Source organism: Corvus brachyrhynchos, unplaced genomic scaffold (genome assembly GCF_000691975.1).
Source record: "Corvus brachyrhynchos isolate BGI_N302 unplaced genomic scaffold, ASM69197v1 scaffold407, whole genome shotgun sequence".
In the NCBI taxonomy this organism is placed as follows: domain Eukaryota; kingdom Metazoa; phylum Chordata; class Aves; order Passeriformes; family Corvidae; genus Corvus; species Corvus brachyrhynchos.
In genome coordinates this window covers 498,480-520,758 of record NW_008239056.1, presented here as the reverse complement: position 1 = coordinate 520,758, position 22,279 = coordinate 498,480, and the positions used below count along the sequence as shown (strand labels likewise).

The following is a 22,279-nucleotide window of genomic DNA, read 5'->3' as shown; positions in this document are numbered from 1 at the left end:
CGTCCTTCATGCGCTGGTAGAGCCTGGCCCTCCACTCCCAGCCCTTGAGCTGCTTTTCCTTCTCGGCGCTCTCTGTGCCCAGCCCTTCACTCACCACTTGTGCGGATAATTCCGTCACTCTCTGCTGGGCCTCCTGCACCAGCTTGCTCAGGTGCACAGACCTGCTCTCCACGTTCACAACTGCCAGGAAAAGGGGGAAATAGGAAGTGCTTGGCAAAATTTCAGCCTTGCTCAAAACACATGTAAGGTCAAACCCTCGCACACTCTGCCTTTCAGTCATTATCCTGTTGTCAAGTGGGTTACAGCAATGCCACTTAAAGATCCGGCCACTTAAATGACATGAACAACATGAATAAATTTACCACATTTTTTCCTCTGTTATTTCTCATATGCTTAAAAATGTCATAATTAGACTGAAATTGCATATCTGTTTTAAGTTGGAATATAAAAACTAAGCTAAAAATAATAAACTCTCTCTCTAACCTCTGCTTTGGTATAATATCATAAACTTACATTAAAAAAAAAGATTGTACTGGTTACAAACACACACAATATATAAACTTCTACAAACAAGGAGAGATCCAACTGGCAAAATTAAGAATTTTTTGTGCCTAAGGTCCATGGCTGGTAGAGAATGGACCTCTTTCCAGCTTTTTGTGCCACAGTTTTATCTGTGTGAGACTTAATCAGTCCTCTGACAGGCAGTGAGCAGCTTGGCACATGGAGATTTTTTCCTCCTGTGCTCAGAATAATTTTAATTTGATGTTTAGCAGTTCAGATTTTCTGTGTGAACTACTGTGGGCTACATCAAGGTGAAAATAAAGATCACATAGGTTACAAACTAAAATAGGTTTGATTTTAGCCCAAATCCACAAGCTCTAAGTAGTCCACAAGACTACCCTAAAAAAGTCCCTTGATTATAAAATGAAATGTGGTGAATCAAGTCCTATTTTCAGAGTTGCTCTTAGCCTAAAATTGTTCAACCTGCAGTTTAGAAAGTAGGACTTGTAAAGATGTTTAATTTGAAAAGAAATGCAAGCACTGATTCTGGTCTTCAATATGCAGGAAGTCGTACAAGAGAAGGAAATCTGAAAACACAGAAAATAAGCTTGGTGTCTGGAATTTTTGCAGAATAGCTCTGAGATAGCCTTAATTTAAAGGGTCTCTTTCTACCAAAATCTGTGCCCTGGCACATGTAGTTTTTCTTAGCAATAGTGGGGAATTGCTAAGTAGGGACAGGCAGGCTCTTGATTGCCCCAAGTCTTTTACAGGAACAGCAAGAATCTTACACAGACTGAACCCATCATTCACTTGCACAAGTCAGGAGCAGCAGACATTCCTGAAAACATCAAACTGTACCATATAAAATACCAAGACTCTGACAGGTTTTTGATACCAAAACACCACAGGAGTGAATATGTATGTGGATATGAATATGTTATTTCTAAACTGGGATCATATGGGACAAATTAGACTGGAAAGGACCTTCACTAGACCAATCCTCTTCCAAATAGGCTCAGCAAAGAGGTCAGACCAAGTTACTGAAGGCATTATCCAGTCTGGTCTTGAAAACTTCCCAGGATGAATGGAGATTATTCCACTTCTTCACTGTCCTTACAGTGAAAAAGGTGTTTGTTTTATCCAGCCGGAACCTCTCATTTTAACTTTTGCCTCTGTCTCTCACAACACTATAACAGCCAGAGTTTAGCAGAGTCTAAGAATAACCCTACTGATGTGAAAAGTGCCCTGGGATCTTTACAGCCACAGGAAAGTAAAGAATTACTCAACACCTCTGACATCCAAAGGGTTGTTTTTGAAGAATGTTTGTCTCTAAGACTTTGCTTTCAGAAGTTGGCTTGAAGCCATCCTTCTTAAGTTTGATCATTCTTCATATGGACATCAGGGACATATGGCCAAGCTCCCTGGAATCTGCTGGTATCCTCAGAACTGTTGTTTACTGGGAGGCCAGAGGTGATAGGGTTTCCTGGATCCATGCCTACAATAAACATGCAACACATCTGATAGCACAACAGGACTGAGGAAGGAGATTTTATGTGCCAGAGCTTCAGGTGGTTAAGAACTGGCATTGGTTCAAGTTCTCACTAAGGATCTGGCTCTATCTGTTTAATCAAGGTTCAGATCCACATTTGTTGGGTCTTGGAAACGTGTCCAATCAGCCAGTGGGAATTTTAATCTTATTTTTATTTGGGTTCACGTGAACAAGCCAAACCATGAGTATATGATGAATAATAGTAACTGAAAAGATAGTAACTTCGTCTTCTCCCCAACTAAATTAATATTTTAAATGCTGTACTCTCTGATCTTAGCTACTTTGTTTTTAAAAGATGTTGGGTTCCCGTTGAGATTTATACAATCTGAGCTCCACGTGGAGATGAAGATCATAGTTTTACTTTCTATTGCTTTATCTGCTGCTGTTCCAGGCAGAAATCCAGGTGATACAGATGGAAGCTATCTGTCCTCCAGATCTTCTTTTCTACAGAGTTAGGTTAGGGGCTATAATGAGATTTCAGCTGGATCACTACAGCTAAAATATACAGTGGAAGAGCAAAGGTTTTCTGTGAAGGAAGCTTTTTGTGTACACCTGGAATGAGGAATTCCTCTATTTCACCTTCTCCCAGCTCTGTGCATCTGTCTTGTACACTTCTAATCACATTAAGAGTTGCTGTGTCCGGTCCCAAAACTGGGTGAGTCAGGATTTTACCCTCCCATTCAGCCTGGGGAAGTCGTGCTCAATTGCCCACCATAGAGAAATGAAAATGTTCCTGCTGGGTGCTGGATCATGTTCTTGCAGCCCTGAGATGATACAAACAGGATTTAATTTGAACAGGGTTGGTTGAGTACAGAAAGCAGAGCAGAAAGTCTGGAGAAAATAGAAAGTGACTGCCATCAGTTCCACAAGACTGGAGCCACATACAAGGATGCTGTGAACCTTTGTTTTGAGGGGTGAAAATAACTTTTTGCATTTCGCTCTCAAATAGCCACTGCAAACCCTTCAGGTAAAACACCCAAACAAAATGATCATTTGCTTTTTACTGAGAATGCTTCATCCATTATTTCAATCAGAAAAACTAAAAATCAAGATAAGTGAAGTGGAAATTTGGTGGGTATATTTTGAAATGGAAATGAGGTGGTTATATATTCATATTCCCTGTATTCATAGGCATGTTTGCATTAATTACAGGAAATGAATACTAATTTATGATTGCCCCTGCTCGCCATCAGACTGCATTTATTTACAGATGAGGTCAATGAAAAATTAGTTTAGTCTTTTTTACTGCTGTTTAGAACACTCAAGACTGTGTTTTCCTCTAGATTTGTCATGGTTAATGAATGTTGCTTCAGCAGTCAATCATGTACTCTAAATGCTGTCACACTTTTTTTTTAAAGCCTCAGTCATGAACCATGACAGAAAAATAAACAAATAAATATAAAACTAAAAAACTCTTTTCACTGAGCAGCTACACTATGCAAAAATCTCCAGGGAAGGTTAAAGGAGGCCAGAATAAATGATAATATAAGTGCTGTGGATATAGAAAAGCAATAAAGGTGTACCAACACTGAGGGTCTGGCAAAAAAACTCAACATGCACATGCACACACACTCTCCAGTGAAAAAACTGGCGATGTTAGTAGCCTCAAGGTGCAATTTCCTGGAGCACTGAGATTGACATGCCAGCACTAAATGTTGTTAATTTAACTAACTTCAAATTAATGGCAGAGTCTGCAGTGGCTGAACCCCTCAAACACAGTCTCATTATAGCCTTGCTGGGAATGTCCTAAATATAGGCATTGACAGTTTAAAACAAATTCTCTTACATCGGGGTATTTTTAGACCCACGTAAGGCGTCAGAGTTTGTGTCATGGTATATGGTTGATTAATTGGGTTGGTAAATAACCCTCCAACCCACAAATTGGGCATAAAAAGACCCATGAAGGAATACAACGAAGTTTTATAACTACAATATGTAGTTATAAGCAATATTGGTATTCCAGTAAAGTGAGAAGGTCTGTTTTGTGTTTAGGTTTTTTCTGGTTCTGTAGAACTTTGAAATTCTCATTTAAGTGGGATTTTAGGCCATTTGAAGACCAGGAGTGAGGGGTCTGTGGGTAATGGAAGTGATAGATTTCAATACAATTGGCCTCCTGAAGGCAGCATAGCCAAAATAAAAAGGATAATCAAAGTAAAGCAAAGTCTAGACAACCCATCATCCTATCATTTTTGATGACAAACTCTACATTTCAGACCATGATCTTTCAATCATTCAGTTCCTGTTTCCATATTTTTAAAGATTTTTTTCTCAAAATTGCTATTAACCGAGCTGCCCCAGTGTTAATCACATTAGAAGCTCAACTTGATTCATTAGTTGGTGTATCTGAGATAGAGAACAAAAAAGATCTACTGAACACATATTCAATGAGCAGATATTGCTGCAAATATCCTCCAGCACTCTTGTTGTTATAATCATGCTTATGATAAAACCAGGCAATTTTTGTGTGTCATGTAATTGGTTTTCCCTGACAACAGCAGAATTGATCTCATACAAACAATTCTCTAAGTCAATTTGTGTTCTTTACTTACAGTGTGGGCTTTCCTTTGCCCCAACGTGTAGAAGGGTCCTGGCAATGGGGATGTTGTTTGTCAAAATGGCAATATCCAAAGGAGTGAGTCCCTCACTGTTTGGTGTGTTCAGGTCCAGTGCCTCCAGTGTGTATTGATAAAGAAGAATCTGAACAGCAGCCAGGTCCTGCTGCTCTACGGCCTCAAACATAGCTTCATTGCACTGGAAGTTCTGTGTGGCAATAAAAACAGAAATTCAGTGAAACTTTTCCTATGTAAGTGCTTTAAAAATAGAGAAAAATTGTTTTGTGACATTGCTATAAAATATTGCTCCTCCAGCCCCAACTTAGGCTCAGCTTGAAGCATGGCAAATGTTTGCAGCAGAATTGAGCTTGATCTACCCCTGGACTGGAGTGCTTGAAATTGCCTCAGGTCTGTGGGAAGATTCAAGTGAGATTCAAACCCATTATGTTTGCAGTGTGAAACTGGATGATACACTACAATTTTTGGCAGAGTCTTGGACTACTGACTTTTTCAAACTCAAATTTCAAGTAGAAAACTACAGTCAGGTGATGAAAATCCAAATCAAACGAGCTCTTCTGCATGTAAACCTTCCCAGTTCCAGTGTGAGCCAGTGTGTTCATTCTACCACCTCAGTTATTTCCAGGTGCCCTTATTATTGCATTTAAGTTGTAACCAGAAAAAAATTTGAAATTTATAGGGCTTAAAAACAGAAGTAGAAATGGGACTGAAGAAATGGACTGTCCAGTGTGCATGTCTGAGCAGCAGACAGCACAAGCAAAAAAACTCAAGAACTTTCATGGTGCCAACTCTCAGGCAGGAAGAACCACTGAACCTTTTCCTTACCAGTGTCAAGGAGATAAAAGAATGGCACAATACAAAGGCCCCTACTGTTTCTTAATTGAGCTGGGGAGAAGCAGGTGCAGTAGACTAGCAGGGCCTGCAGGTTTCTTTTATGAGAACATCCTTCTGCAGCCTGCAGTAGTGACAAGTTATTTGCCAAGATTCTTTAAATTCTCTCCCAGTGTCCCATTGCCATACTTACCTGATAGGGTTTTTCCCTCTTTGGAATGAATTAGCAAGAGGCCCAGCAAGGCAAGGAGGGCTCAGAGCACAGATTCAGATACACAGTGTAAACCAGCTCCCTGTGTCCCAATACCACATGGAGGGAGCACTGAGAAAATTGTTATCACAGAATGCATTCTTTATTCTATGAAATAAATATTGAATTGAAACCATCTTCTACTGTGATTAAAAGTTAGCTCTTCAACCACACTAAAATGTCATTTTCTTTTTAAAATTGATATAGTTCTATTTGGCATATCTGTGTCCAAGTTTGCTGCCAGTGAAACAACACTGAACTGCTGGAACATCTTTTTTCTCCTCATAAAACACATGGACTAAGGGTTTTCAAGCAGTTTCTGGGAACTACAGTCCACAGCTCCACCTTGGAATTTGATCAGTTCTACAGGGGCCTTTTTTCAGTGTGCTTGAAGTTAAAAGTGTCTTCAGAAAATTTCAGGCCTGACAGGGATCTTCTGGTCTACTCTTTGCATGTGAAATATTGGTAGCACACTAAGAAATTGCAAAAGTGATGTTACCTAAAAGTTTTAGCATGGGACCCACCTGTGCTGAATATTGGGGATCAGTGGAACAGGAGGAAAAATGTACATAAGATGCCCTTTACCCCAAATTGCCAATATAAAGAAATGAGATACTTATGTTAACATGACAATCTAAGGATGAGACGAGCTATGCAGCAATAAAGCAAATCTGGGACAGTAGTGCTGACTTGGGGATCTACCTTCTAGACACTGGGGTACAGAACAGCTCATGCTGGAGAAATATTTTTTCTGTAGGTTTCCATGCAGAATAAAAGATGGTACTTAAACATCAGTGCTGATCATGGGGCTCTGTCACATCTTCTCTAGATGGTAAAGATTCAGGTTTAATTTTATAATCAAATACTTAGGCCACACTCCAGGGTTGGTATAAGATAAAAATCTCAGAAAAAGGGACAGTTGAATGGCAAGCAGCTCTATTTTTCATTCTTTATCAACCCCTCTGTTCAAGATAAAAATTGTTTTTAAGGACATACACTGTCATTAGTGAGAGCACATGTACAGAAAATTTTAGAAAAGAAGACAGCACATATTTCTCTTGTTATAAGATAAAACTTAAAAAATGTCAGAAATTTTTACTGCAATGAAGCAATATTTTTTATCATTCCAGTAGCTCCACACATCTGCTGTCCTGCTTATGTAACACTCTTATAATCTTGATATCAGAGATCTTACTCTTGTTCTGGTGTTTTGCCCACACCCTGAAGGGATGAAGTGCTCTTGCTAGAAATTAAAAGAATTTTAAGCAATTATAATTACAAAATATTTTAATTAATGGTATGATTCTGATACTTCTGTATGTCTTCAGCTCCCACTCAATGGTTATATTGATTTAACAGCTGTATGTCACTGTATTGTGTACTCAAAATTAACATACAGAGAGCACTGATGTTTGAAGTACAGATGAAAAAGAAAGCTGTGATCTTCACTCTATGAAAATCCATTATTATCAATGCAGAATTGTGAACTGATAGACCTTTTGTCATAGAAATTATTAGTAATGTAAAATCAGAAAATCACAGAATGGTTTGGGCTGGAAGGGACCTTTAAAGATCAGCTTGTGCCAACAACCTGCCATGGACAGAGACACCTTCCATTAGAAATACATTCACCAATTCTTCTATATCGGCATTCTAAAAAGAATTAATTTAATCGCTGGTAATGTCCATTTCAAATTATTTTTCTACTGTTATTGGAACTTTCTCTACAGTGTTGTTTATGGGAATACAGGATAATTATCAGAATCATCTGCATTTTGATCCAGTCAGAAAACAAGCAAAAGCATATTGCTCTTGTAACTGATCACAGCTATGAAAATCTACTTACTAGGCAGTGAATTAGTCAAGAGTGTATTACAAAGGGAATTGGTTGAAGGAAGCTGAATGACTGCATTGGTCTGCATTTCTTTTAGTTAAGTTTATTTTTGGAAACATTCTGGGAGCAGAACAAAAAGGTAAAGCTGATGATATTACTGCGTGAAAGGCTGTGCTGCTCACTCAGGACAGGAAAGTAGTTATTTCTCTCTTCACATATTCCCTTCTGTGGCACTGGGTACACACATGGTTTTTCCTTTTTTAAAAACCAGAATAAGTAATTCTCTTTTAATTGGCTTTACGTATGTGCACAAAAGTTAAATGACTTAGCATTTGTAGAGTGTTACCCTAACTTCTCAGTATCATTATTTGGCTTTAATTCCAATTTTGTATGAAGCTCAGGGAAGCTTGTACTACATCTCAGAAGTTTCTTCCATTATATAAATCAAAAATTCACTATTACATGATAATAAAAGAGAGATGGCTAACTTCACTAGTATAGCTGAAATGAACCCAAGCTATGGCTGACAAAAGCATTTGGTCCTTTTTAAATATATACACACACCCCCCTCCCCCCCAACAGATTTTACCTACCTGTCAGATTGCTGTAGAATTATTTTAAGAACTTTGATTTAAACCGGGTTTTTTTGATTCAGTTATCACCATTTAGACCTGCCTGTGTGCCTTCAAAAATGCATCTTTGGACTTTTTCTTGCCAAATGAAATACCTGAAGTGTTTGTGAAATTTTGGCCCTAAGTAAGTTGTTGAGCAGAATCTAAGCACATGTTTAAGTTAATTTGTTGTAAATACTCTTGCCAACTGACCTGTTGGCAAGAATGTTTCACCAAAAGGGAAAAAATAAAAGCAAATTTCTATTTCTTCATTTCATTAGAAATCTGATTGAAAAAGCTGCACTGATTTAAATGAGAAACAGAGAATGAATATTATAAGCTACTTCATCCAATCCAAACAATTACGAGACCAAATTGCAAATATCAGGTTTTCCAAATGAGCAATTCAGACTGAATTCAGGCTGAAATACATTGGCAAGTCTTGTAACTTCAAAGAGTGTAAAATCATGGGAACTGATGTGGCCTTTCTAATTGGGCATGTGTGCATCCCTCATCCATAGCAGAGCACATCAAACTGCTAGACAGTCAAAAAACATCCTGGAGAGGCAGCAAAGTATCTATTACATCTTCACTCATGCTAGTGAACTGCCCCATTTGGAAGTCTGCATCCACCCCAGCTCTCCAAGTCCAGAAAAACATTCTACACTTCTGACCAGCTTTTCCCCAACTATTTGCTTTCACACAGAAAACAGAAATATATTTGAAAATTATACAGTTTTCTGCAAAAAGCTTATCACGTTCCATATAGAAGATCCTCTACTATTGCAGCATTTTTCAGACATCTGCAGCCCAGGGATAAGAAATCCAAACAGGTATAAGAAGTAATATCTTTAGACCCGAGTGCTCAATTTTAGTCCAGCTGGTGTTGTCACAAATACCAACAAAAGCCTTCTGATTTCTGCCATCATTTACCGTTACTAGATAACTTTCTTCTACTCTAAAAGGACAAAAGCATTAAATTCAAAGAGAAACTGAATCAAGTTTAAAAGTGATTGGGTGAAGTTTAGTAGCAGTTTTTACATTGCTTTTTCCTTGACTCAGTCCTGCAGCCTCTAATCATTAGCTGGACAGCTATGCTATGTGATTAATTTATTTAGGTGTTACTGTGATGCACAAATGTATATACTGAAAAGAACTACAGTATTGCTTTGCAGTAAGTAATAACCACGTTCCAGTAAGTGATTCAGTGCCAGAGTCTTTAGAAATGCGATCTTATGCAGCTTAATTAAAATGAAGTGCCCCTTTCAAGGTATTTGCTCTAATTCTGACTGAAAAAGTCCACTATGTGCTACTGGAGTTGGAAAAAGTGGTAAAGCAGTTTCTGCAAAGACTTGTTTTGATAAATATGAGTTCAAGAATAAAGCTATTTTGGGACATTGCTATGTCTGCAGCAAGACAACAATTTACTGAATGGAAAGTGTTGCACACCAAGAGAGAGTGGAAAGAAAACTCTTCACTTGCCAAAGCTGAAAGAAAACAAATTCTAACAAATGCTGTTCACTTGTCTGGAGACATGATTTTACTCCTTGACTTTGCTCAGTGGCACAGAAACTCAATGATTAGAAAATACATGAGCTAGCATCTTGACCTGGAATATTTCCACCCCTTCAGTAATGGTTTCCTTGCTGTTTATTTCTGGGGAAAACGGGGAAAACAACAAGCAGAATGGATAGAATGGGATCCAAAGCCTCTTGAGTTTAGTGAGAGTCTATTCATTGCTGGCTGTGGACACCAGCTCAGACCCCAGACTGGTGATACCTACAGGTTCCTCTGCTGGGTGTTTGTCAGTGACAAAATCTGACACTCCCATGACACTGTAGGGGGCCGGGGGAACAAAGTTAGCACAGGAATGTCTGCATCCCGTTAAATCCACATCCACTCAACATAAAATGAAGGCTCCTAATGATGATGACTGATGGAATAGGCACTCCCACTGCCTGACAGATCCAGAGTGAAAAGGGACAGAACTCAGGTTGTAAGTTACTGGCTCAGGGTAAGCAGAGGACTTGGCCCTCAGCAGCAGTGCCCTGCTCCTCAATCCTTTGGCTCAGCTCATTGGCAATTTCTCTTCTTATTAGTTAAGCATGACAGAAGAGCCCGTGTTTGAAGGAATATGTAATCTGAAATGTGTATTTAGATAAACCCTGGTCAGAAGATATGCTCACAGCCTGGCTTTCATTCAGCCTACATGTCAGTCTGCTCTGACATGTCCCCAGCACTAGTTCATCCTCCTCCAAGCTTGCAATTGAAAAAAAAAAAAAAAAAGGCAAGAAAAGATAGTGGCTAAAAAATAAATCTAAATAATCTTTCCCCATAGTTCATACTTTGAGACCTCAATTCAAATCATCACTACAAACTGAAAAGCATCTGGAAACCCATGGCCTCAAAAGCACAGCCATTGGCTACCATGCAAAGGTTGTTTTCCAGCTCTCAAGCCCTGTTTGAATTTCAGGCTTCTCTTGTGTAGCAAGAATCTATTGGCTCTGGAAGAGCTGAGAGGAAGCAGCCATGGTCCCCCGCTTTTGTCGTGGTCTTTTTCCATAGGAGAGAGACAACAGTCTCCACGGGTCATGCAAGGGTCCTCTGATTTCAGGAAAGCACGATCCTAGGGGACAGCATCAGCTAATTGAATTAAAAATAATTTCAAATTCTTGCACTGATTCATATAATATGTCTCTTACATAATGAAATTTTTGAGTGTTAAAGGAGTCTAGAGTGTCCTTTTTCCTTCTGACAAAATGTAACATTTTTGTTATCTGGCCCAGCCATACTCTGAGTTTAGTCCTGCATTGCACTAAGCATCTGATCTAGTGCAGCAGAGTACTGGTTGCAAGAGGCATCTCCTGGTGCTTTCACAGACACTGTCATTAGTCTCTGCTCTTCAGAAGTGGAGACGAACTCTTCAAAACAATTCAGAGGAGACACTGAAGAACGTGTCTGTTCTTCCTACTTATGGAAAAGTGGAATTCATTTTGTTTTGGCGATATCAACAAGCAGGTTCACCTTCCTCCAGCAAATATAAAAGATTCTTTTGTACACAGAACTTACATTGGGCTATTATTTCCGGGACAGAGTCCATTCTCCAAATTGTATGCACTGGGGGTTGTGTAACTTCACCAGCACTGGCAGCAGCAGGAGCCCTTGTGAGGATTAATTCCAGCAGGTGTTTCTATATTTTACTGTGCTGGTACCAGAGTGCTCAGCTGGGATTTGGCTGGGGTACCCAGGCTAGACTGCCTCACATGTGATCTCTTTCTTCCATGGTCTTATCTACTGGCCATCACCACAGTCCGGGAAAAGCCTTGCATTTATTTATCTGTCATGCCTGAAAGTTCCATTTGTTCTGTTATTTGGAAAAATGGGAACTTCTACTAAAGCCATCTTCACTTTCCTCAAAATACTTTTTATTCTTTTCTTGTAAGAGAAACACTTGCATCTGTATATTTAATTCACATTTTGTCATGTAAGTGACAAGTTACAACCTTACTCCTAAAATAAAGCATCACCACGTGATTAGGTAGCCTGTCTCTACCCTTCAAGGAGGTCAAACTCTATTTTCACAAAGGATCATAAATGGTAAGGCTGAGAAGCACATACAGCACTGGGCAGGGAACAAAGTGAGATGATGAGAATTGTACAGATTATAAACCTGCTGATTAAGGAGATTAATAGGAAAGTAAACTGGCAGCTTGATAGGGATCAGGTAATTACCATGGAGGCCTTGCGGAGGCTGAGGCGGTCGGAGCGAGCTCTGAAATAGGCTTCATCAAAGGACGTGTGGCTGCCCTTCAGCTTCTCCGACAGGTTCCGGTAGAGCCTCTTGGCAGCGCTGGGGGATGATGGCATGCTGTGCTTTTTGTTCTGCAGGAGACTTAGGTTATGCATTTGCTGGGTCATTTTCAGCCAGGGGTTTCTAGAAGGAAAACAGCAGCCATTTAGTGAGGTTTTGCTACACCACCATCACTGATCAGAAGTGTGTCACTGAAACACACCGTGCGAGGCTGCTGTGGCCAAAATCACTGTCACACATGGCTTCTGGACACATGGACACACGTTTTGGGCTTTTTCAATGGCAAATTGCTCTTTATGGAATTAGAGCCATGGATATCTATGAAGACAGAGAATTAAAGATGGAAAAATAAAACAGACCACCCCAGAATTATTTGCTAATTTGTATAAGGAGGAAGGGTTTCAATTGATAAGGGAAGCAACTTTTTGACAGAGTGAGTTCTGGTAATACAGGTGTCGGAAAAAATGACACCCAAAAGTAAATGTTGCTGTGGACAGTTTCATACTGAGTGGCTCCTTCCTCAGGTAGTGGGCAGGCACTGGTTTTGTCTATATATTGTATCACCTTATCCTGCTCTGTGTTTGCCCTGTCCATTTAGAGTACAAACCCTTCCAAGCGGGACTGCTGCCTCTCTCTGACTGCTTCACCTAATTGGATTTACATATTATGTCATAATTAAACAATACTTTCTATGCTCTATCATCACAGCAATTTTTCTGTATTAGGAAAAATTGAATTAATATTTAACTCTGGAATTACGTTATGTGGGAATAATTTTGCCCTTCTGAAGGGAAGATAAGAATCAGATTTGACCCAACTGCAGGCATAGGAAGCTATCCTCATGGATTTCTAAGTGAAAAGGTGACAAAAATGCACCATTTCTTCACACTTCCTTTTTCCCTGACAAGAATGTGTACACATCTCTAAGGCAGAATGTCTCTCTAGGAGACTTCACAGTTGTAACAGTAAACCTGGCTAGCCTTTCAGACTATCTTTTCTGGAAATAATCTTTAGGTTTTTTTGTACTATGATACAAATTCTTTCTGTTCTCATGGTCTCAGCCTTCTTTTAAGCAAATTGGATGGCAGGACCAGATTTTAATGACTATTTCCAGTAAAAGCATTCTTTACGAAACACTCACCCTGCTGTTGAGGCTGGTTTTGGCAGGTATTTGTCCTTAAGATTAAAGACGCCACCCAGGTCTACTAAGCTTTCTACATCTTCCATTCTCAATGCACACTGTGGTGAGCAGACATCCTGAGCATAAAAGTATCTTATTACAAATAATTTCACATATTCTCCATGCTCCTGGGTTATTGAAGAGAGACCAAGTCTCTGAATGAAGAGAGAGAGAGTCAACACAATTGTCATATGTGATGAAAAGGCTGTTACATTAGAACAACAGTGTGTGCAATCAGAAGGGAATTATGTGAGCTGCATCACTGAAATGAATGTGCAAGTGTGGAGATGATCAGCAGCTCTCTGGGACTCAGGAGGCAGCAACACTGCAAAGATTTTTGATTGATTTTCTCTGAGTTTATAGAGTAAACTGATTATCCACCTTCCACTTTTCTATGTTACTAGTATTTTAAAGAAACTCAGCAATTTTCCAAATTTAATAATAATTTCTCAGTTACTTAGAGTAACACTTCCAGTTTCTGTTAGTACATAGTGCTACAGATTGTCCCACATAAATTTTTCCTCTTACCTCTGTTCTCAAGAGTTTCTTCTTTTCATCAATAAAGTATGGGTCAAAACACAGACCCAAATAGTAAGTAAAACTAGGCCAGTAAGTGCTATAGGCATGTTGGTAGAGGAAGTTTCAATTTCTCAAAATAACTTGATTCCAAGACTACAAGTTTCGAATACCAAATACCACACAGTTAACAGTGAACTCAGGACAGAAAGAACAGTTTGCATTTGCCACACGAACCTAACCACCCTCAAGATGAGGGCAAAGAAGAATAGACCCAACCAATTCTTAATTCGAAGGCAACTCAGCACACTCACTGTGTCTGCTTTGGGATTATGGCTTTTTATTTGAAAAGCAACAGGCTCAGCATATCTGAGTGGCACAGGAGAGGTTACAAGCTTCATGAAGCCAATGTGGGAATTTACTGAGGAGCTGTGTAGATACTTGATAAGTTTACATTAAAAAAATTAGGAACATCTACTTAGTAGGACTTCTACCTATTGTGGTATTATTAAACAAAACAAGAATGCCTGGTATTAAAGATAACAAAGCTTATGCCTCTGTCAGTGTTCTCTAGGCTGATAAAGTCCTCCCTCTGTCTCACTAGACCAAACTACCTGCTTGCTGACTTTAATACTCTCAAGGATTTAAATAATTACCAAAAAAAGGTATTTTGCCAGCCTGACTCCCCAAAAGCCCTATCTATTCTCCAGCCTTCACTAATGCATGAAGTGTATTTGTCTCCATCTCCTTAAACTCAGTTGCCCCGATGTTTGTCACAGAATCTCTTCAAAGTCATCAAGTTCAAGCTTTTCTTGAGAAGCAGAGAAGTTTCAAGAATCCCAAATTTTTACAGAGAACAACTTGACAGCAGCATTTTCTTTTATAAGAAAATACTAACCTGAGCAAGTAAAGGAGAAGCACCTGTCAGTTTTTGGACAGTTTTCCAGGAAATCTGAGTCTTTGGGAGAAGTGTTCTAGTGACACCTCTCCCAATCCAGATTCAAAACTCAGGTAGTTGGCAGGGCTGTTTTCTCTGTTCCAATGTGTACACTGTAAAAAGAAACTGGAGTCTCTAAGTATGTTACAGCATTCTAGAATGCTGGTGTAGGCTTTGAACCAAAGCAAATTTATGCATCACTGGGGTGCTAATCTGTGTCACCAACCCAGAAAAGTCTCAGAGCAGTTAAGTAACAAGTCTGTTTCCCATGGCATGGGTTAAAGTTCTCATGGACTGTGACTAAACATAGTTTGACTCCAGATATTACAGTTCCTTGGAGTTGCTGGAGCCCTTCCCACCCTGATCTGGTCAATGAACCACCTAAACAATGACTTCCAAGGATGGTAACTGCAGTGTGCTCTTGTCAACATGGACACTTTGTCAGTAAAGAGCCAGAGCAGATCCCACCCAAGTCTGACACTGATGGAAGAAGAGAACAGAATCTTTTATAATGCCATCAATGTTTCTACAAAGTCAAGAGCAGGTGAATCTATAGAGAAGCTAAGTAAACACTCTTGAAAGTGCAGCTATTCAACAATAAAACAGATGGCATCTTTGCTATCCACACAGAATTGGTGAATCACAAATGACTTGAAACACAGACATGTTCCCTGTTTGCTCACCATCAATATCCCAAACAAGCTCAGGGAATTAATGTGGAACAATAAAGCAATAGCTGGAATGACATGATGCAAACGAGCTGCATTTTTTCACCAGTGTACTGAAACAGTAAGGTGTAAAATGCTACTGCAGATGATCATACTTAACATCCTTCCTAGTCACACACAAGGTATGAAATGAAAAAAAAAAGAAAAAAAAGGCAAGTTGCGTATTCTGGAAAACTTTCTGGAAATGGGATCTTATTAGGCTGAAGAAATTACTCACAGTAGAGCAATGGGAATGAGATTGGGCAAAATCATGGGTAAAAATCATAATACGAAATAAGAAAAAGAGTTCGATTCACATGATTCTGTGATGGAAAGCACAGGGGTTTTTGGATGTTGGCACTTTTTTCATTTCCTGAAAGAAGTTTTAGGCTCCTTCTAAAAGTTATTATTTTGATTTCTTCTACAACCATATCCTTGCCTCAACAATCAGGTGAAGACCTGAAATGTGCATTGTCTTGATTGAAACAACAAATCCCCCAGCTGAAATGCACTTAGCCTAAGGATATATCATTGTCAGAACTAAAATTGTTACAGCACATTGAAGACTAATAATTTAGAAAAAGGAGATGTGCAGAACAGACCCATTTGAGATTTTCACCTATGGAAGCCTCTGCACAAAGCTGACATTGGTCAGGATGACATAAGAACATCTCCATATGGTTTGGAGTAGCCCTGTGTGATCTAACTTGCATCCCCACAGCAAGGTGAGCACTGCAATAGGCAGCACAGTACCAGGTTTTACTGAGAAGGGCAGGACTAGACAAAATAACAACAGCAGCTCCCCTTACAACCAGTGATAATTAGCAGCAGTTTGTATTTCCAAGAATTAAAGAATGCAATCTTGCAGCAGATCTCTGGGGAAACAGTTACTGCCCTACCCTGGAAATACCCCTCAAACCAGTCTGTGTGACTGTCACTGTGCTACAGCATGAACCAAACCAGGGACCAAGGTCTCCCAAAACACATTTCATGCTGCACATCCTGCAGCTTCATCTTTGTGATCAGATGTCTACTTGCACCTAAGCACTGCAGTAACCATTTTATTCCCCATCACCAGGGTCCTTTAAAAGCCAAATTCAAATACAAATGAATATAAAATAGTTACCTTTATAAAAGCTTAATGTTTTTTCCTTTCTAACTGTCAAATCTTGACCTAATATTCATGTCTCTTAAAAACATATTGCAGAGAAAGAAAAATAAATACCTAAATTATAGAACACTCTCTGTTGTCTGTGGCACATATATGCTACACTCTATAGACAGGTGCACTGGTAGGGCACAGCATAGCTGTAAAAGCATTCTCTTAGGATTTTAGGAAAACACAACAGCAGAGAAACCACTCAACGCTCTATGTTTATGAATCAATCTTACACTTGAAACTAATAATTAAGAATATATGCATTAAAGTGTTAAATTTGACTTACCAGCTTAGGATATCCAAGGCAAAACGTGAACAAGTTGCTGGTAATTGTCCACTGTCTTCCTTCAGTGAATCACATTAGCTTTGCTGTCTCTGCTGGCTCAGCCTCTGGGCAGAATGAGTAAATCTCTTCCTTACACTGCATGAATGATCAGATATGAAAAAGCCTATTACTAGTAATTACTGAAGTCCAAGATTGCTGCTAAAGCCTCAGAGCCAAACAGTATTTAAAGCAAGTAGTGTTGTATCACAGGTAGAATGTTTGGTTCCTCAACTCTGCCCCAGTTACCTGTGCAGCTGTAGGAGTGACTAACATGTGAAGCCTCCATGTGAGAGATGCCACGACTTCTTTGTGCTTTTAGCTGTTGTAGCCTTTAAAATTGATCAGCAGCACAGTGTGCAAATAGAAAAAATAATTACAGCCAGAGTAAACAAAACTGTGATTGTAATTAATTTGCCATGAAGTATGAGCAAAAAGAAATTAATGCAGCCATCCTCAAGCAGCTGGTTTTATGCTAAAACAGTAAAAGGAGGGGGGGGGAAATTCACAGTGCAGTAGTGCTTGTTGCATGTGATGTATTGTTTCTTCTTTCTCCAAGCAAGCTACCACTACAGCTGTCTGCAATCATAGCAACAAAAGCAGCAACCATAGCTGTGGGACATCTGCAACATCATTGGAAAGCTCCCAGCCTGAACAGGTTAAGCCTCAAAAAGATTATTAAATGGATAACAAAAACACACTCTACGGATGTTTCAGCTAAAGCAGATCCTGTAATGTCTGCATTTGGAGCTTCCAAAATAGTAGAACAGTGATATTTCAAAATCTTTATTTTTTTTTACTGTTGGGCAAAAAAAAAAAGCAAATGCTGGAACACACAGAAACCCACAAAAATGTTACAAAGTCAAATATGAAATATTTGAAATACCCATACACAGAATTCTAAAAACAGTGAAGGTGAGAATCAAAGATAAACAACAATCTAGAAAATTGTTATCTTTCTAGACAGTCCACTGGGTTAAATTCATGCAAATTCAATGCTCCAGTGCAACATCTGATAATAGAAAAGAACCAAAACACACCAGTTCCTGGGTCTGTCATAGCCAGTGACCATTAATATCTACAGAAAAAGTATTTTTGATTGCTTTTAAGGAGATACCAGAGCTACTCTTACAATCTGCTGAAATTTTTTCCCTGGATTTTTTCAGACATGATGCTTGATTTTTGGAAAATGTTGGAAACATCCCAAAATCTGTTGATCAGCCTGATTCTCCCACACTTCAAATCTCAGCTAAGGATGCTGTGCCTCATACCCAAGTGCATCCGTTTGCTCAAGTAGCTGAAGCTAAAATGTAGTCCTGGGCCTGATGTTTGTATGTCATGGAACATGAAGTTAATCTGTATTTTTTAAATCAATCTGGATATGGATCAACCCATTCTTTGGGGGGTTTTCCACAGGCACACATGCATGCCTATACACATGTGTGTAAACATGCACACAGATGTATTTCCAGGGCATAATGAGAATATCAAATGCAAATAGTTACATGCTTTGCTGCAGCAGAGAATTGCAAAGTGCTATTACGATATCCTATGCACGACATTCCTTCTCCTGTTCCATGAAAATCACAGGCCATCTGTATACAGGATTCCCTCTTTTGTTCAGCTCCTTCCAAGGATCATTAGCAGAGAGCTGACTGAGGTCACTGCTCCTTGCCAACAGAAGGAAATTGGAAATCTTTCGAAAACCACCGAATACCTCTTTACCACTGAGATACTATCTGGAAATAAGCATGCTGAAAATCTGAAATGTCTAAGTCAGTTAAAAATAAATGTAAGCCTAAGAATTCCATTTTCAGTGGTGTGTTAAATAGGGATGATCCTTCTGAGTCAAAATCCCCAATTAAGGTTTTTTTGGTCTGTACAGACCTCATCTAAGGAACTCACTTGTAAAGGAATTCTCAATTTCCAGCTGTTTTCAAGAGGAAAATCTAAAGTGAGTTTGCAGAAATTAGTCTATTCTTAAACATTTTCTAGCAATTTCTCATTGTGGTTCAATACCTCTTCTCTCTTCCTCTTTCTCCCTTCAGCTTGGTGGAAAGCAGCCCTTTTACAATTGCCTTTTCAAATATTTAAATGCTTAGGCCTTTTGCTACCCAAACGGTATTTAGTAGATAGTAAAAGTCAGGAATTTTTCTTGCCCAAGCCTAGTTCTGTGAAATACAATTAGTTTTTTTGTATCAAGTAAATACATTTATAATCTTCTTGACCTATTCATTAACTTGCTCAAAAGCCTGAAGACACAAAACAATGCTCAGTAAGGTAAAAGAAGTAATCATACATTTAGCAAATGATAAAAAATGAAATTATTAAAAATTATTACAGAATGTTTGTAAATAAGCGTGAGAGGCACCTACACCCACTTCTGGAAATGAAGAAGACTAAAAGACCTACAGAAACAACCCCCTGGGTTTATGATAAAACACGTGGAAGCAGATCCTTTAGTCTGGTCTCCTGCAGAAACCTGCCCATCCTCAGCCTTTGATGCTTCCATTAGAGGACAGAGAAGTCATCCAGTTATTATTGCACTTGCATTCCACTCTTCAGAGTTGCACAGAGTATTTTGCTGGCTGTACTTACACTGTTGACTTAACCTATTGCGACAGGTTTTCCTTCCATGATTGATGAGTCTGAAAGTTCCCTACATGCAGCACACAACGAGAGCTGATCCCACAAGCTTCTATTGTTCTTACTGCTGCTAAAGCTGCACATTTTTGTGAAGATGTACATTTAGTGGTACATTTTGTTTAAAGAGGCCACCCAAATTGGCGGTTTCATTGACAGTCACCCAAACCTTCACCCTGTGCTGTTCTCAGCTTTGCACTCCACAGGTGTTTTTAGCTTTATGTTGGCCATTAACTACATTTAGCGAATTCTGTTTGTTCCTCCCGGACACTGGGACATTTAATGATGAGGGAGGGAGGCGAGGGATGAGGAGTGCTGTGTAAGGTCTCGGGCTTTCGCGTCCTCCATCCATCGATAGGTGGCAGCGTCCACCCAGTTCTCCAACATCCTGGAATGGTCCCTGGAGCGGCGGCCACACAGGGACCGCCTTGTCCCCAGGACGCGAGGTCCTTGCAGACGGCGTTCCAGTAGGTAGCACGTCCTCCATCCCCAAAAACCAGCGTTCCCGTGTTTTATATTGCATGCGCCGTGCTTGTGAACAACATTTGGTTTTTCCCACTAGAATCAGGGTGGGAAGTTTGGAGCGAAGAAACTCACATGGAGCCCGACTTTACTTGCAAATAAGTCAATAGCAAAGCTGTTGCCATCATAAGAGACAAAGCTGTATTTTACACTGTTCATAATCACACTAAAAGAACAAATATTGCTCAAATATCAGCTCTCCGTCTGCTGTCGGAGCAACGGAGCTGGGCAGATTGGATACCTGGGAATGGGATCTCCACCCCCCTCCCAAAGTAACGTGGTCAGGCTAACTCTGGCATCTGTGTGCAGTCTCATTTTTAAAATCCATTACTAGAAACGTAGTTAAAGAGATTCTTCTCCTTGAAACAAAATAATGGTGTGGGGTTTTTTTCATACAGTCAAAAGTATTCAGTGGGAAAGGTAAAATAAAAACAAAACTACTCCCCCAAACAACCGTATAAAAGCATATCTTTCTTTGTCCCCACACTCATTCTTTCTTGCACATTTTTATACATATAAGGTACTGTAGTAAATTCCAACTCTGGTTTTGGCAATTCCTGCCTCTCTGGCTCCTTGTTTACCTATCATCTTTCACACATACCCCCTTGCCAATTTGTTAATTTTCTGTCCTATTCCCTGGTTTCTTGTGTTTCTTCAAGGACATTGATCTGAGTCTTACTGTTTCACTAGTTACTTTAGCCAATGTACTTGATCCAAATCCACAGCAAATAGCCTATTATCCACAGAGACACAGAAGTATTCAGTATGCTTATAAAAAAGACAATTATTTCCCAGTTCATCAGTCACAGACGTGATCAAACTTGAAAAATTCTGAAATTGTGAGTGAAGAAAAAATAATTGCATTTGGACTAAGTTTAGCAAAGAATTTTCCCAAGTGTTCTGAAATATTTGAGGCACCCGTGGTGTAAGTGAGCAAATGGAACTGGGCTTGGCAGCCCTGGCTCCCCCAGGCTTCCTCTGTAGCCACGGCTCCCAACCCACGGTTCTGTCAGCCCAGCCTGGAATCCGGCACACCCAGGCTCTGCTGCAGGGCTGAAGTTGGCAGATGCACCAGTGCCTGGGGCTTACAGACTCCCACTTCCCGAGGACGGATGCAGGGGGGAATTCTCCATCTTTGTGGCAGCTATGGACTTGGGGCTTGTATTTCACAATATAATTTTAGATGAACTAGCAGAAACTCAGAACTGTTTGGTCAGAATTCCTTAAAGATGGCATGTCTTTCATACAGACACAGTGGCTTTTTTAACCCTGATAGTCTTTTTACTTGGAAAATTCCTGAGAATAATAATACCTGGCTGCAGTGGAATAGGATCAGGCCTGGGCTGCCAGAGCCACAAAACTACTGAGTCATTTGGGATCTTTTGGAGTGTTAGTTAGGGTAAACAGAAATAAAATAATATAACAAGGCCATCAGATCCTCAAAGCCCTTCCTGTTTGAATCAAGGAATCAAAGAGCAGCTGCTGTTACCTATCAAGAGGCGTGCTTGATGGGAATGCTGCTCTACTGCAAAACCAATGCTGAGCAGAGCTCTTTGCTGATGGTTCCTGCAGTTGTTCCCCAGATTAGGAAAAATCCCTAAATCTGTGCAAACACATCCTGCTTCAGGAAGCCTATAAAAGTACATAAGGCCATTGGACATGTCTGAAGATATTGCTGTTCCTCAGAAACAAATCACCCAGCTGAACGTCATGGGAATAATGAAGTTGTCAGCGACAACAGGCGGCTGTGATGTTTTGTCAGCCTCCTGTTGATTATGTTATCTAGTCAGACACTCCAGACAGAGATAATTTATGCCATGTATTGTTTAGCCATGACTACTCCCAGCTGCACTGCATTTAATTCAAGTTACAGCAGAACATTTTACAAACAGAAATTAACAGGCCTTTCATAGCTGGCAATTTCTAGATTAGGAAAGAATAAAGAAAAAACCAGAATGTAGTGGAGTTGAGCATGGAACAAAGCTGAACAGAGGCAGACACACACCATCCCAGAGAAGCACCTTCTTTTTTAAGCTAAAGACATTTTTAGACTTGTGACACAGTCTTTAAAAAGAACAAAAAGACCATATAGATATATAGATAGGTGTCATTGCAACTTTTGTATGGTTGCAGTAAGTAGCAGTGTACTTATTAATATAAGGCCTATTTCCAAGATTGATCACCCTTTTCTTCAAAACCTGCTGTATAAGAGCATCTATTATAAAGTACTACATGAGTGTCATTATTTTTCATACTGAATACAGGAACAACTTAGGTAACAGAAGAACAACTTCCTGCTGTTCTGTGATCCCCAAGCACTGTTTATTTCACTATAA

General features: G+C 39.6%; 1 protein-coding gene across 1 annotated transcript in view; it reads right to left on the bottom strand.

Annotated features, from left to right (window-relative positions):
- The window catches only part of ANKFN1 (ankyrin repeat and fibronectin type III domain containing 1), a 108,167-nt gene that overhangs the window by 48,288 nt on the left and 37,600 nt on the right, over positions 1–22,279 (bottom strand). The window contains exons 2-5 of the mRNA XM_017739182.1: positions 16,743–16,877; positions 11,879–12,080; positions 4,600–4,810; positions 4–180 (exon numbers count right to left, since the gene is read on the bottom strand). Coding sequence (XP_017594671.1) covers positions 4–180; positions 4,600–4,810; positions 11,879–12,064 — 574 coding nt within the window. The 5' untranslated portion in view covers positions 12,065–12,080; positions 16,743–16,877. The remainder of the gene's footprint in view (positions 1–3; positions 181–4,599; positions 4,811–11,878; positions 12,081–16,742; positions 16,878–22,279) is intronic.